General features: G+C 47.0%; 4 protein-coding genes across 4 annotated transcripts; 3 read left to right on the plus strand and 1 right to left on the minus strand.

Annotated features, from left to right (window-relative positions):
* Positions 1-110: 110 nt before the first annotated feature.
* On the plus strand, positions 111-2,789 carry I303_106173 (uridine kinase; the record flags this gene model as incomplete). The annotated part of the gene is made up of 14 exons (XM_018409475.2): positions 111-296; positions 364-496; positions 559-596; positions 659-694; positions 755-782; positions 842-890; positions 942-1,005; positions 1,074-1,160; positions 1,234-1,299; positions 1,356-1,565; positions 1,641-1,811; positions 1,873-2,101; positions 2,218-2,676; positions 2,752-2,789. The coding sequence occupies 14 exons, from the start codon at positions 111-113 to the stop codon at positions 2,787-2,789; spliced, it is 1,794 nt and encodes a 597-aa protein (XP_018261748.2).
* Positions 2,790-3,413: 624 nt separating this feature from the next.
* I303_106174 (arginase) lies at positions 3,414-5,252 on the plus strand (the record flags this gene model as incomplete). The annotated part of the gene is made up of 8 exons (XM_018409476.1): positions 3,414-3,590; positions 3,689-3,708; positions 3,798-4,170; positions 4,327-4,383; positions 4,458-4,606; positions 4,674-4,879; positions 4,955-5,055; positions 5,154-5,252. 8 exons carry the CDS (start codon positions 3,414-3,416, stop codon positions 5,250-5,252), a joined length of 1,182 nt encoding a protein of 393 aa, XP_018261749.1.
* A 430-nt stretch (positions 5,253-5,682) lies between these two features.
* I303_106175 (uncharacterized protein) lies at positions 5,683-7,657 on the plus strand (the record flags this gene model as incomplete). The annotated part of the gene is made up of 6 exons (XM_065969321.1): positions 5,683-6,120; positions 6,345-6,583; positions 6,723-6,807; positions 6,919-7,035; positions 7,202-7,491; positions 7,618-7,657. 6 exons carry the CDS (start codon positions 5,683-5,685, stop codon positions 7,655-7,657), a joined length of 1,209 nt encoding a protein of 402 aa, XP_065825393.1.
* An 877-nt stretch (positions 7,658-8,534) lies between these two features.
* On the minus strand, positions 8,535-11,335 carry I303_106176 (uncharacterized protein; the record flags this gene model as incomplete). The annotated part of the gene is made up of 4 exons (XM_018409478.1): positions 8,535-10,569; positions 10,621-10,704; positions 10,772-10,849; positions 10,902-11,335. 4 exons carry the CDS (start codon positions 11,333-11,335, stop codon positions 8,535-8,537), a joined length of 2,631 nt encoding a protein of 876 aa, XP_018261751.1.
* Between the last annotated feature and the right edge of the window lie 4,738 nt (positions 11,336-16,073).

The raw sequence follows: 16,073 nt of genomic DNA on the forward strand, positions 1-16,073 counted from the left end.
ATAACAGCACATACATACCCCACCTCTACTCTAGCCGACGTACATACATTCAGTGGACACCAAGACATTAGACGCATAGACAACTTTGTATATTCTTCACTCTCTTCGACATGTCTTCACATGATCCGAATCATCTACATCCAGCCGTGAAACCACAGCTTCAACCTGGGAAATATTCTCCCAAAAGCAAGAATATGGTCATGGCTTCTCACGGACGGGCACCGTGGTACGGACCAGACGGGAAGAACGTCGAAACCTATGTCATTGGTATAGCAGGTGGAAGTGCTTCTGGGAAGGTCAGCTCATAAACCACTTTCATTGAGTGAAGCTGCTCTCAAGCTGATGTATCGAGAGGTTTGTCAGACCTCAGTAGCTCGAGCTATACTTTCCGCTCTGAATTACGTTCCGACCGTCCTTATACTTTCTCAAGATTCGTTTTACTGTGCTCATACGCCAGAACAGGTTGAGACTGCCTTCAATAACGATTTCGATTTTGGTCAGTACCAATCTTAATCCTCCATATCCCGTAGAAGCTTTGTCTGATGTGATATATGTTAGATCATCCGGATGCTATTGATACTCCCCTATTTGTGAAGGTATGTTCATTTTCCACCTTGCAAATGACTTGATAGGACGCCAGACTGACTGATACAAGTAGTGCTTGTTAGACTTAAAGCAAGGCAAAGCCACCGAAGTAAGCTGCATGCACAATGGTGACCGAGAAAATCGATAATGACAGCTGGATAACGGATAGATACCCATCTACTCGTTTGTCCATCACCGTAAGTCTCTGCGACTTACTAGACTTATCTCTTGCTGAGGACTGACATTATCGATGTAGAAAGGATGCCGGAGAAGAAGTATATATACGGAGCAAGCGTAATTATTGTGTAAGCTTCAGAAAGCAGCTCGAGATCGCGGTAAGCTTATATACGTATCAGAGAAGGTATCATGGCTCTACAATCACCTGAATTACGTGCACTGTACGATCTCAAAGTGTTTGTGGTAAGTCGCGAACATTGATCAAATTCATATGTCTTAGTATTCGTGCTGAGCGGAAGACTGGTTCGCAGAATTGCGATTCTGATCTCATGTTGGCTCGTCGGATAAAACGGGATGTCAAAGAGAGAGGAAGGGATGTTGATGGAATCCTAGACCAGGTGAGTCCTGGCTGTACATTCTTGCCATGACTAAGCACAGAGTAGATAGCTAATCTTACCTATCATCATTAAGTACTTACGTTTCGTCAAAAACAGTTATGACAACTTCGTCCAGCCGTCTTCGCGGCATGCCGATATAGTAAGCCAACGGCTCAGTTTGGCGGAACAGCATAGCTCACAGTATGTGTGGAACAGATTGTTCCTGGATCATCGAATCAACTGGCTATTGAGCTTTTGGTCACCCATGTCAAAAGACAGCTAGATACCAGATCGCTGCGGTTCAGGCGGATGTTAGCTGAAGCAGGAGAAGAAAAGGCCAAAGCTAGATCCAGGTCGTCTACGTTAGTGGACGGTGAGGGAGGGGACGATAATGTCGTACTACTAGAACAGACCAACCAATTACTTGTGAGCTATCTGCCTCGGTATCGGTGTGTCTTATACTAGTGGGAATCAGCTGACATGCCTTGTGCCTCGCCCCAGGGGATCATGACTATATTGCGAGACAAAACGACAGATAGAGGGGAATTCATATTCCATGCGGATCGATTATCGACGATCGTTGTGGAACGAGCCTTGAGTTTGATACCTTGTCAGCCGAAAACAGTCAAAACGCCTTTAGGGATAGATTATGAGGGATTAGCGAGAGACGATGTCAGCTTGTTACACATATTTCCTAATGACATTCGATGGTTCAGCTGACGATGGTGTTCAGCGTTTAGTAGGGATATCGATCTTACGATCCGGAGGACCATTCTCTCACGGTTTAAGAAGAGTCATACGGGATGTCCCGATTGGAGCAATGTTGATACAATCGGATCCGCGGACGGGGGAGCCGTTATTGCTGAAAAGCGATCTACCCAGCTCGATCAAATCAAGGGATACAAGTGGTGAAGTTAAGGTGTTGTTGTTGGATAGTCAGATGGGTACAGGTGCAGCTGCGAGTGAGTCCAATCTTACCTTATTTTCTTCAAGTTCTGGGGGCTTCATTCTACATTTCTAACTGGATCAGACCATTTGAGTAGAAGAGATCTTGCTGATTCCTTGAGATGTCATTCAGTGATGGCGATCAGAGTATTACTGGACCACGGCGTGAAAAGCACCAACATAATATTCTTGACCTACCTAATCACTCAGCCGGCCATTCATTCAGTCCATCGAGCGTTTCCCGAAGTGAAGATAGTCACCGCAGCTATCGATCCTGAATTGACCGAGATGCATATCCCCTACAACCCCGACTCGCTTCAATTGGGAGACGTAGCAGGAGAAGCCGATTTCGCCGTCCAACATATCCCCAAGTCCTCGACAAATGTCGTCCACAAGAACGGACCTGAACATAAATATGAAAATGGACATGGACAAGAAGAGGGAGATGATTTGAGGGGAGCAGTGAAAAGCGAGAATGAGTTGTCGTTTGATCATTTCAAGATCCATGTGCAAGATACGGAAGAGCTGAAATTCTCGAGATCGAGAAGTAAAGGTGTAGAAAGTGAAAAGAGGGCTTGGGTGATCTCGCCTGGTCAGTCCGCTTCATCTAGCTGAAATCAACCTTATCATCGCGTGGGAGTCGCAGCTGACAGGATGGATGACTTAGGTATGGGTCATATTGGAGATCGATATTATATATCGTGATCGTGAATTTTACCTGGAAGCATCAAGTTTGATCCGACTAGCTACAAGAAGATCCTCATTCAGTGATCTGTCTCATCTGTCTCATCGAGAACGTCGTAGACCTGCGGTCATCCAGCACCACTGACTCGACTCCAGAGCAGTAGCACTAGAGAATCATGTATAGATAATCGCATCTCATAGAGCGTTCTGCATGCATTTTGCGCATTTGCAGCCAAGAAGACACATGACCAATGTGTATCACTGTAGTCATATGCACGATCCGTGTTGTCGGTGTTGGTGTTATTGTATATTGCAGCGTTTACGTCACGTTATTGATCTTCATCGAAATAAACGCTGGCAGTACAGAAAGTTGGGTAATAGCCGTAGCCGCATCTGGACATACATAACCGAGACTGTATTTTCTTTTCCTTTATACTCACTCGTCTGGCAGATCTCTTGTACAATCCAGCGAGTCACTCACTCAGCTCACACTCATACCGACAAATCTAATTCAACGCAACTTGCAATCGACCGCAATCAGCTCAGCTTATCCTTCGGCCAAATAATCGACGAATATCGGATACCGACCTCCACTTCTGCCTTGCCTTGCCTCGCCTGGCCTTGTTCAATTGGAATCCATCAAATATGTCTGCTATACGAAAAATCTTGTCGCCCCTCACAGCCAGGACATGCCTTGCCTCGCCAATACGGAGAGCCGGTGCGAATCGATCGTTCCATATCTATTCCAAGCCTTCCGCAGAGAAGGGAAGGACAGAGCCGCAATACAGATTCAAGTTTCTGAAAGGTGCTCCGACCGTCGGGGTGAGTCTTCAGTAAAGATTAAAATGATCCCATATGACGCAACCTAGTCATCTCGGTGGGTAGCGGGGGATTTGTGCTGATGAAAGGTGTCCTCATAGATCGTAGGATGCCCGTTTAGGTAAGTCTCTCCCATATTGTGCCCAAGCAAAGCCCATCCAAATTCTAGGCACTGACTGAGAACAACTGACGAACCAATTTCGACCTTAGCGGCGGTCAAGGTCGAACAGGTGTCGATTTAGCGCCTAACAAACTAATCTCCGCCGGACTCGTCGATCAATTATCAGCGTTGGGATGGGAAGTACATTATAATTCCCAGCAAAAATATATCGATATACCTTATAATCCCATCCCGGCTTCTTCCCCTGCAGCTCCCTCGGAAGGTACAGAAACTTTCAACGGAGGAAGTACGAGTGGGAGTGGAAGTGCAGACAAAAAGATACAGAGATTACCGGACGAAGATATTGGAAAGATGAAAAAACCTAGACTCGTCTCAGCAGTCAACCAAAAAGTCGCTCAGGAAGTAGAGGAGATAGCGCAGAAGGGGTGGTTGCCCCTCACCTTGGGAGGGGACCATAGTTTGGTAAGTCCCTTCTTTGACAATGAACCAATGCCCCAACCCCACTCCGCCCCTTTACCTCTCACCTATCCGTGCTCGAGAACGCCACCTTGCAAATATGCTTTGACCAGCTTCCCTAAATCAGATGGATCTGGGCTGATTGTATCTGTGTCATCATAGGCTATGGGGACGGTATCGGGTACGAAAGCCAAATATCCCGATGCCTGTCTGATATGGGTAAGCTACTTTCACCCGCGCTAATGGCGAATACACATCGAGCTTGGACTGAGATCTTCTCACGGTCTGTGCAGGTCGACGCTCACGCAGATATCAATACACCACTCAGCACTGACTCGGGTAATCTTCATGGGTGTCCCGTATCTTTCTTACTCGGTCTCGAAGGAACCGACGTCTCGCCTTTCAGCGAATGGTTGAAACCTTGCCTCAAGCCAGAGGAAATGTGAGATCAGCTTTCATCCATATGTCGAGGTATTCAAACCAAGCTAATTCTTCTCCTTGATGTATAGCGTCTATATCGGTCTAAGAGATGTTGACGGACCAGAGAAAGAGATACTCAAGAAACACGGTATAAAGGCCTTCTCGATGCATCACGTGGACAAATACGGTATCGGCAAAGTAGTGGAGATGGCACTGGATCATGTCAATCCGGATAGATCTAAACCTATACATCTAAGCTACGATGTAGATGCTTTGGACCCTATAGTCGCACCTAGTGAGTTGTGCCCCGTTCTTTGTCTGCCTTCCTGATCTGCGAAGAGGTCGTGCTGACAATTGATTATCGGGGAAGGTACCGGTACACCCGTTCGAGGTGGTCTGACTTTCAGAGAAGGGCATTATATAACTGAAGCCCTGGCTGAGACGGGCTGTTTGGTCTCGGTTGATATTATGGTGTGTGCCCACTCATCCATTATCTACTCGCAACGCCAGAACAATTGACAAGATTGTATGAGCTGATGAGTGAAAACTTAATCTTGAATAATCTGCAGGAAGTGAACCCGGCCCTTCTTGATCCGAGCTCCGTCGAGAAGACCGTCGCAGCTGGATGTTCGCTAGCTAGAGCTTCGTTGGGCGAGACTTTGCTGTAGTCTGCAAAATCAGGGAAGATGAGGGAGGATCGCTTTAGGAAGTCACAATCTCAAGCTGTATTAGCTGTAAGAAGAGAAATAACATAAGCACCATGTATTGCATTACTACGAGGGTGGCGCTGGTACTCTCATGTTCTATGGACAAGCCGTTGTCCTGCTGCAATGTTCTCCCTAAACGTAGATCTTGCGGAGGTCTTTTTGCTTGTTGTTCTGATATGAGGGGTAAACTGAAATCAACAACAAACGCTGGTTTCCGTCGGAATTGCCTGGCGAGCGACGTCTCGATCGAATAAAGTCAAGACCGACCTACCTGAATTAGACATAATTAATAGTCACCAGTAAACTGACTCTTCTCCGCTCCTCGCTCGTCATCGTCAGCTTTATCATCGCCAGAGTTGAGTGCTGAGTGCTGAGTCAAAGTAGAGTCGCGATGGTCCTCGCCACTTCCTTTCCCCGAGCTGCCCGACTGACAGGATCCTCTTTGAGTCTGAGTTTGAGGCAAATCCGCCATAAATCAACTTCAACCTCACTCTCAGCCTCATCTTCGTCAAGTGCATCGAGTGGCCCGACAGTTTCACCCCTCTACCCACATTCTACCCAATTATCGTACTCCCTCGGTCTATCGTACGCCTCGAAGTACTCTCCTCCCTTTATCGGGCCCAACGACAAGATCCCGCCGTACGGGTTCATGAGTCGGAACAAGGAAGACGGCATCACGGCATGGGTTAACGAGATGATGGATTTCCCTGCTGGGCGTGGGGAATTAGTTAGTGGGAAAGAAGGTGGATGGTCGGAAAGTACCCGTAAAGACGTTAGGAAGTGGGGAGCGGGTGAGGATTTTTTCGGGGTTCAGAGAGTTGGAAGGGATGTGAGTGACCAGTGACCCTGTAACTATGCCTTGCAAAGAACCAACGCTTGAGTAAGTAAGGGAGTGGACTGCTCTGCGATGATTTCGTGAGATGCAGCGGAGGAATGGGTCTGACATGAGATGAGATTCGAGCGAATTATCGACCCAAAGAATCTCGCTATACTTCTTGTCACCTGTCGCTTACCGCATGAACGGACTCAGCTGATTCCTACTGACCTCCACAGCTCCACTTATCCCTCTCGGACGGCGTCGGCGGATGGACCGACCGAGCCGACCCGTCGCTCTTCTCACAAGCGTTATGCTATCATTACTCCAATACCGCTCTGCAATTCGCTTCGTCAAGCCCACAGGAGATACTGCACAAGGCGTATAATGCTCTATTGGCCGATGAACGGGTCATAGCTGGAGGTGCGACTCTGGTAGGTGTCAGATTGGGTGAAGAAGGAGATGCGAGTTTTGTCAAGTGAGCGATACCCCCTCCTGAAATTGATTCATTCCATCTCATCTCCTTTCGTGTATATTTCATTTGAATCCTCAAACACCCTTCGCGCTTGTACCAATATCAGCTGATGACGCTTCACCAACGACTCGACCGAGTATAGTCTAGGTGATTCAGGATACGCGATCATGAGGAACGACAAGATCGTGCATATATCAGAAGCGCAGACCCACTTCTTCAACTGTCCCGTGAGTCCAGCCTGTCTCATCGTCCTCCCCGCATGCCATGAAAAGGGCATGATAGGTACTCACGAAAATTGGTCCCCGTGATAAAGCTGACTGTCAGATGATCCGCCGCAGTTCCAACTCTCGAAAATACCGAAAGACATGCAGCAGAATGGCGTCGTACACGATACACCCGCTTTGGCCGATACCCAGACGTTCGAAGTCAAAGTTGGAGACGTCATCATCCTATTCGTGAGTGGGTCATATATGCCCTTGCCAGCGTTTCAATAAGCCCCATCATCATTTGCCCTTGATTCCTGGTTCTATCTTAGACTCGCGATCTATCATGCCGGAGTCGTCGTGATCGTGATTATCCCCGATAGATCAGCTGATCTAGATTTATGAATGACACCGCCAGACCGACGGTTTATCAGACAACTTACCCCTCTCGCACATCCCTCGCCTCTCATCTCAATTGACCAAACTCCTCGATTCGCCCAATAACGCTCATCTGAGTGAATCAGAACGCGATTCAGAGTTCGCCAGGCTATTCGCGGATATTCTGGTGGGCTACAGTCGGAATGCGATGAAACGCACAGGGAACGAAGATGATGGTAATGGCAGTGGCAAAGGGTGGAAGACTCCTTTCGAATTGGAAGCTAGTAAGAAAGCTCCTCAATTCGGGTTCAAAGGTGGCAAGCTCGATGAGTGAGTCTCCATGTGTTGTCACACTGCGTCACACTATAACACACTGTTGCCAATTTCTCATCCAGCATCGTCAGTTGGGTCTACGGAGACGAGGCTGATGATAAACCAATCCTTGTTCTGCATTAGTATTACGGTGATAACGGCGGTAGTGTCTGAGCAGGATTAGGGGCAGCTTCTGAATTAGAACTCGCGAACTCCGTCATTTGATATTCAGAGGTAGAGAGGCACGAAGGGATCGGACGGAGCCTTTGTATGAGTAAGTATAATTCGCGGAATAGATGCATATAATGCAGCGGACTATTGGGAAGATACCAGAAGCCAGTCATATAAACGACGTTGGACGTATGACCGTTGCATTCCTCTTTCGGAGCTGCATTTGAGATCATTCAGCCATAGTCAGATCAACCAGTAATATACCGACGGTGATACACCATCGCCTCACCCATGCATGCAATGGGAGGAATATACACGGCTGATCAGGATCATGCAATCGCCAAGACACTTGCACCGTTCGGCTCGACTCGACTTCTCACATTCAAACTAACATCAATGGTATATAGCTATTTATACTTTTGTACTTTTTACTTTTTGTTTGTCATTTGTCAAATGACTTTGCCAGATGGGATATATAGGTATCGATCTCGAGAGAAAAATCATGAAGGGTCGTTATACACAGAAGCGAGGGTTTATACTTGTATCTACTTAAAGGGGTATCCGTTATCATATTCAGATAGTAAAGGGAAAATGTACGAAAGACTTTTTGACCCTCATGAATTGTCAGAAGATGCAGAAATAATGCGAAATGAAGACTGATGATGATGGGAGGAGAAATGCGTTGATGTAATGCGAAGGAAAGTGGTGGAAAGGATGGGATAAAAATGAATCAACAATCGCAGAATAACCATTGAACAGAAATGAAAACGGGAAAGCGACTATCTTTCTTGGGTATATCCTCCTGTGACGTACTATTCACGGCGTATATGATCTTCCTTCCTTCTTTGTTGACTTCGCGTATCACTTCATTGGATGTCTGGTCCAGCTGTCTATTGAGACTTTCGACCTCTTCTAGATCTGGTCCCTCTAGCAATGCCCCTTGCTTTACCTCTGCCTCTACCTACTCCAGCTTTGCCTCGCGGCTTACGACCGAGCACGAACTCCTCGTCACTTCCATCCTCGAGAGTATCAGTCCCACTTAATCGCTCCTCTTCGCCCTCGCCTTCGACCCATCGGTCGTCATCCTTCGCAGTGGTGATATCGGTCTCACGATCTTCGAAATGGACATTGGCAATACCCAATCCTACGGCGGAAACAGTTCTTCCATCTTTACGATTCTGTTCCATCCACTTAGGTGGAGTCGTCAAAGTGATGTCTTCAGGATTATGGTTCTCTTGATCACCTTGATGAGGATTAGCCGGAGACTCGAAAATTGCATGAGATTTGATGGCTTCATGAGTCCAATTCGCAGGAGTGATGGGTGTAGGATAGAAGCCATTAGGGTTGATGGGTGTTAAAGCCATTGGAGGTGCACTGTTTGTGTAGATGGGAGGAAGCTGATTGGCAGGCGGAATCGCGTGCATAGATCCGACCAACGTTGAGGAGGTTGAAGAGGAAGAGGCTGAGGAAGAGAAGGGGTTTCTTCGGTGATCCAATGGCGGTGCCGGATACGCAATTGGGGCGCCCCATTGACTGCCATCTTTGACACCAACTGTGACCGCCTGCTCAATCTCCACTTCGGTGACGGAGGTTTCGTGGGTCACGGATGCTTCGCGGCTAAGCATCGTATCTGCGATATCTTCCCACTCTTGATCATCGCTCTTGGCGTCCCCAGTACTATGTGACTGATAAGGGTTGGTAGTCGATCCCCATGTGTTCACAGTCGGTACAGACGGTAACGAGTTGAACCTCTCCATAGTTGGTGGAGCACTATGAAGTCGAGATCCATTGTTCTGCTGAGCGATGAGCTGTTGCGAATGACTACCAGGGAGTTGACCGAAATTGTTACTCTCTATGGCTGAGAATGGCATGGTCATAACCGGACCGTTAGGTGGATGAAGAGCGAAAGTGGGTGGTGCTTCATGGAGAGCAACGAGAGGCTCATCATCATCATCGGAAGAAGATTCATCAGCGGAATCGGAGAGATGGGGTTTGACTTCGCTGGCCGATTTGGACTGCAAACCCATGTTCGCAGAGTGATAAGATGGCATGAGATGCGGATGATAACTAGGAGGAATCGCCAATTGAGATGGATGAAACCCACCCCCGACGTGCCCGAATGGACCACTGGCCATGTTGTATGGTTGGTATCTTGGGGCCTCCACTGGATTTGACACCGATCTTTGAGCGATGTTGACGTTTGGCTTTGTATTCGCATAGATTACACCTCCTCCTTCACTAGCGAAGCGCGTGAACGGGTAACCCGTCGATTGGGGATATCCGCTGATCGGGCTGGGGTACTGAGCGTAGGTGAATCCCTGCTGGTTGATCCCTGGTGATGGGGAGAGTCCGGGGTGAGCAGAGTGAGGTCCGTTTTGGCCTTGTTGCGACTTGATTTCACCTTCGTAGAGGCCCGTGGCGGGCGTGGCGGGCGTGTGGCCGTTCGCGCTTTGATGGATCGAGTCTCCGAAGTGCGAATTGGCAGAGGAGATGGGAGTGAGCGCTGCGGACCCTGGCGCTTGCGGCGAGTGGTAGAAGTGCTGGGAATGTCTGTAGGCACCACCTGGATGTCCGGTGACTGCGTGAGGTGGTTGTCCGGTAGCTCCTCCGAATACCGATCCTGGGAACCCGCCGTTGAAGGTGTACGCCGTGCTCTCTGGCGGGTGGAGGGTGGCGTAGCCGTGGGGGGCACTAGCACTAGATGGTGTAGCTGGGTATTGCTCGACGGATGATCCTGAAGACTGATAAGATCCTGATGAGAGCCTGGTATTGACAACAGGAGCATGGATGTTGTTCTTATGCGAATTAGTGGACGGCGGTGGAAGATGAGGATGTTGACGTTTCCAATGCTTTAAAAGCGTATTTCTTCTAGCAAATGGTTTGCCACATCCAGGGATCTTGCAGGTGTACGGTCTCATACCGGTGCTAGAAAGGAAATATCAGCTTGAAGTCCAGCTTAGGAGTTGAGCGACTTACTGGATTCGTCTGTGTCGAGCGAGTGAACTGGAGTCAGCGAAAGCCTTGTGGCAGGTCTCGCAATGATGAGGTCTTTCTCCGGTGCTGCAAGGAAGGAAGGCGCATCAGACAGGTTTCACGGTCTTGGGAAGATGCAAAAATGCAAACATACTGTGTTCGGAAATGTACCGTAAGAGCGGAACGTTGAATGAACGATTTACCGCAGTTTCGATACGAACAGATGAAAGGTCTGTATATGATGTCAGCGCTTAATTTCCCTTTCTACAGGCAACCTAGCTTACCTGTCATTGGTATGGATCCTGTAGTGTCTTGCTAAATCACTCTTTCGGGCAAAGGCCTTGTTGCAATTGGGGTAATTGCAAACATGAGGTCGTGCATGGGCATCATGCCCTGCGCCAACGTGATTATGGTCGTTAACCAACTGTCGAATTGTTTCGATGACGTTTTCAGCAGAAAGAGGCGTCGAGCAGGAGTCGTCCATTTCGACGTCCGGCAATGAAGTCGCAGGGGAAGTAGCGAGAGAAGTGAGAGGAGAAGCGAGAGAAGTCGAGAGTGAAGCGGTTGATGATTTCGATGCGGTCGATGTGGGTGTGGGTCGAGGAGGGAAAGGCAGTCGAGGAGGAACAGGTGAGAGATCCAGCCAATCGGAAGGTGAAGGTGAACGATCAGGATTTTCGCGATCGTTCGAAATGGGAGTTTTGAATGTAATTGACATCATGAAGGAAAGAGCCAAACAAGGCGAGCAGATATGCAGGTCAGCTACTAGAACGAATACCTATTGGCCTTTTCGGTGGGATTAAACATGAAAGCGGGGTTTCTGGGGAGAAGAAATAATGAGGGAAGAAGATAATCCGAGCAGAAGATTCAGAGCAGAAGGGGAAGGGAAAAAAGAGTTGAACATTGAAACATGAATGTCTTTATATATGGGGAACATGCAAGTGGGGTTAGAAGGAACGAATATCGATTTTATAAAGCAATTTTTGCTTTACAAGAGGAAAATGAAAGCCAAACACCACAAAAACCAGATTTTGATGGGAAATGAAGCTAGGCGCGAAACTTTATTCGGATAAATCACTCACATCGAGGACATCCATCATGAATCACTGCCCTTGCTTGAACGTGTCGCTGAACGAATTTGAGCAACGAGTATCAGTTGATTACAGAGCTATCATGAGAGCAACCACAAGTCAGTTATATGAATGAGAACATGAAATACAACTCAGCAAACGAAGAGAATGGGAATGATAGCCACAAAATTTGTGGATCTGGCTGTGTATGTGTTTACTCAATTTTTGACGCGTCACGGATGAGTGAGACACATTCTGTGCGCAGATGAACAGGATCACAAGCGAGCATCCTTTTGTTGATGGTGATGACGATGTTGACGCCGATGAAACTGATACTGATACTGACACTAGAACTGACGAGAAATTTCCAACTCACAAAGGATGATCTTTTTTCGCGAGATTTCTTTCAAGTGAAACCCCAATTATCTTATCGGTGTTGCACTTTTGTTGATGGTTTTGATCAAGGAGGACTGATCGACTATTGAGGTAAGGAGGTAAACAACGGTTTGTCCAGGTATCCAGATAACGTGACCGTATACCTTTTTTTAGGTGCTGGTTGATTAGAGTGGACTTTTTGCAAAGTCTATTGAAAGTAAAATAAAGTGAGAGATAAAGAGAGACGGTCAAGGCAAAGCCTCGTGTTTTAAGAAGAATTTCAAGATAAAGATAACAGTGGAATGGAATGAAGTATATGAAGAAACCGTGAGGATTCGGTGGTATCGTCAGGTGAAAATCGTAAAAGCGGTTCAGGTGGATCGTACTGAGCCGATGGGTTTATCTAAAAAGAGGTCATAGCAACAGGGAAAATCCAGATCAAGATCAAGGGGCAGTGTCGCGGTCGAAAAGTGAAGTGAAAGAGATCCAAAGGTATTCGAAGTATAGTATTTCAGTTGTCAAGGGTAGAAATGAGCGGAATACGTGGGAGGAAAGAGGCACGATCAGGTGTTTAAGAACCAGGGTATTTGGATCATTTTAGTTCCCAAGGATGGCAAGCATAGCATAGTTTGATTATCGGTGATGGCGATGATGTTGATGATGATAACAAGGGAAAAGGGGTGATCAACAAGAATTTTCAGAATTCCCATCATATACAAATTCGGATGTAATCGTAGTCATATTTGAAGATCGTATGTTATGTTGATACCGTAGTTGTGTATTTTTCGAGGTAATTTTCAACCAAAATTTCATCGAAGAGTGCGGGGAAAGCGGAATGGATCGCATGTCAAGTAGGAAGAGGGGAGGAGAAGCAGGTAAACAAGGATTGAATGTTAGCATAGTGACGCCATCTGATAATTCAAAACACAAGGGATGATCACACCACGACGACCACTAAAAGCCACCCCAAATTAGGAAGTGAACGAAAGAGGATCAGAGCTGAGGAAGAGGGACAATTGTAGATCATATAGGCTTTAGCTCCAAAGGCCCCACAAATTCGAAATAAGCTGAAAAAAATCAGTCCAGTCAATAGTCCAGACTAGAAGTAGGAACAAGTAGATTACGCCCCTAATGAAAAGGAAAAGCCATCAAATACACACAACACACACATCCCTAAAATACTTCCGTCTCCGCCGGTCAACCAGGTTTCCATCACCTCCCGTCTAAGGAGACAGATGGGCGAGAAGGAGAAAGAACAAGGAGAGAGGGAAGAGGGCGCAGAACAAGTACTCACCAAGACTCCGAACTGAGACTGAAACAGGTCGAACGGTGTGTATGGTTTGATGGTGTTATGGTAACGGTCGGAAAGGGTTTGAGCGTTACCGGGAACACGGACACCGCGGGACGTGCAACCCGAAGTACTTAGAGCTTTGACGTTGATGCTGATGCTGCGCAACCAATGGTCGTGATGAAACACAAAGTGTGTTTGATCGTTTGCCCGCCGATCAAGTCGCGCTGCCAATTTGCCAATTGCCACAGTAGTACTAAGGCTAGAACGTAATTGTAACAATCAGCTAGCTATCATTTTCGAATATTTGCTTCATCCCCTCCTTATCTACCGCATACCGCAGATCCACATGAGATGCACGGCGGCCATCTCTTAGCTCGCAGTAGCAAGCCCATATGCATACTCTAAAGGAGTATCCGGACGCAAAGACAATCAGACAATCATATGTATACTCAAAGGCGGTATCTCCAAGGGTGATGGACAACCGATCAATTGGGGACAGATGACCGAGCAAAAGAGACTACGCACGTCCAGGCCGTCCGTGATAGTGATGAAACTCACCTTGGTCACTGTGGTACACTTTAGTCCAAACGTCATGTTGGAATTCCCTTTTCCTGAACACAAGCAGCGGGGTATCGGTCTTAGTCTTGATGATAGCGTGGCGATGAACTATCGAATACTGTTTATTGATTGATCGAAAGGGATTGATCGTCGTCGAGGTAGGTAAAGTGGGGAAAGGGAAAGGACTGTCAAGGGCGAATCAAGGACAGGGTATGGTGTCGTATGGAATGCAAAGGATGGTCCACGCAGAGATTCGTTCATGTTGTAGTTGTTGTATGATCGATATGATGCGGGCGGGTGGTTGTGCGTAATGCAGGAGGTCAAGTAGAGTATCATTAGCATTCAGCCCATGTTCAATCTCGATAGATTTGATGATGAGAGCCACTCACGAACTAGACAGAGTAGTGATGAGGAACTTGTTTCAAAAGAGTGTGAGTGGTGTTGCGTTGCGTTGATTGGTGATTTGCAATGCACAGACAGTTTGGTTTGAGCGAGCGAGGAGCGAGCGAGTGATACTAGCGAAGAGGAGATGGACAAAGCACAAAGCACAATGGGATAAGAGAGAATGGAGAGTTGAAAGAAGAAAGACGGTATTTTATTGTTCTAAACTACAGAATCAATGCTGATCAATCTGACTTTGTTCAACTGACAACGATTGGAGATACGACTGATTGATTGATGGATGGTCAGATGGGAAAGGCAATAGGCGATTGAGAACAATGGAAGATACTGATACTCACTTTGACTTGACAGGCAGTCCTTCTTATTATTCTCGAACCCGAATTCGATGGTATCCCGTTCTGCCGCGACGCCAGAAGGACGATCGCGTATCAGACAATCAATCGATCGTTCACATGCGAAACCCGCCTTTGCCTTCAAAGGACAATCAAGCCTTCATCCAGCGGTCCGGCTCCACCTTCGACAGGACAGAGACGAGAGTAAAGCTCGCTGGACACACACTACCCTGGATAACATGTCAACGGCCAATCACTCAATTACTGCATATCGTGCCTTGCTTTGCTTTTCTTCCCTCTTCGTTACTCTTCTCTCGTCTTGTCCTTTCGTTACTTTGACGGATCGCCTTTGCATCTCTATCGGCAATCTTCCTTTTGGCGTTTCTGTTTTTTCTTCTTCTTTTCAGGGCCACTCACACAGAAGAAACACACACACACACACAACCACTGTCAAATTTCACGGCCCGAATTTGTCTTTGCGCCCACGGGCCAGAGGAGGATTTGATCTGAGAAGTGTAGTCTTGTCACTCCGCTAGCTTTGAGAGCGAAGACGAGGAATGGGATTGTCGTTGACTTGACTAATGAATCTAAAACAAAGGGACAATGCAGAGGTACCGTCCCCAATTCCGAAGCATTCCTTCGACCCGATCAATGACATCTCCATCGCGTCTTTCTTTTTGTCCATCTGGGAGATCTAAGGCTTGTAGAATGGGTAGGAGCAGAGGGGGAAGGGATGCTCGGAAGCGGAGGCGAAATGTAAGAAGAGGAGATGGAGACCGTTAGTGTTCCGCGTTTCATCATGTCTGACTGAATCATTGTCCTTATCTGTCAAGCTCCGACAAGAAATCAATAATTGTCCGAAGACAAAGACTAGGAGAAGAACAATAATTATGATAAGCTTGAACGCACAGTATATGACTGTGCAGGCTGGAGTAATCGGGTATTCAGGGACTCACAACTGGGCAACAATCTCCTTCTCCTCGGTTTCAAGACGCTAACAAGTTCAAGAACGTTATTGTCATGATAGAACGCAAGATAACATACCGGCCGGGACCAGATAGACGTCGGAGTTGATCATTGTATGATGAAACGTGACTCCTGAAGGTTGATCCATACAATGCAGAGAAATACATGTGGTCATTTGTCATTGTCATTGTCTTATTGTTCAATTTCCTATTGTTCGTCGACGCGAATAACTTTGCATGTATTGTCTTTTCCGTTGTCAATATCTTGTCATTGTCATTGGCATTGTAAGCTATCTTCTTCGTACTATTCGTACCTGTCACATTTTGAAAAGCGAGACTTACATCGCTGTCAGAATTCAGCCTTATTGTCGACGATTCTCTGCACTGTCATATAGAATGTTAGACAATCAAGAACAGGAAGGAGAAGGGGAAACAATAAGAGCGAGAGAAAGAAGCGTATCAA

Source organism: Kwoniella dejecticola, chromosome 7 (assembly GCF_000512565.2).
Source record: "Kwoniella dejecticola CBS 10117 chromosome 7, complete sequence".
Lineage (NCBI taxonomy): Eukaryota > Fungi > Basidiomycota > Tremellomycetes > Tremellales > Cryptococcaceae > Kwoniella > Kwoniella dejecticola.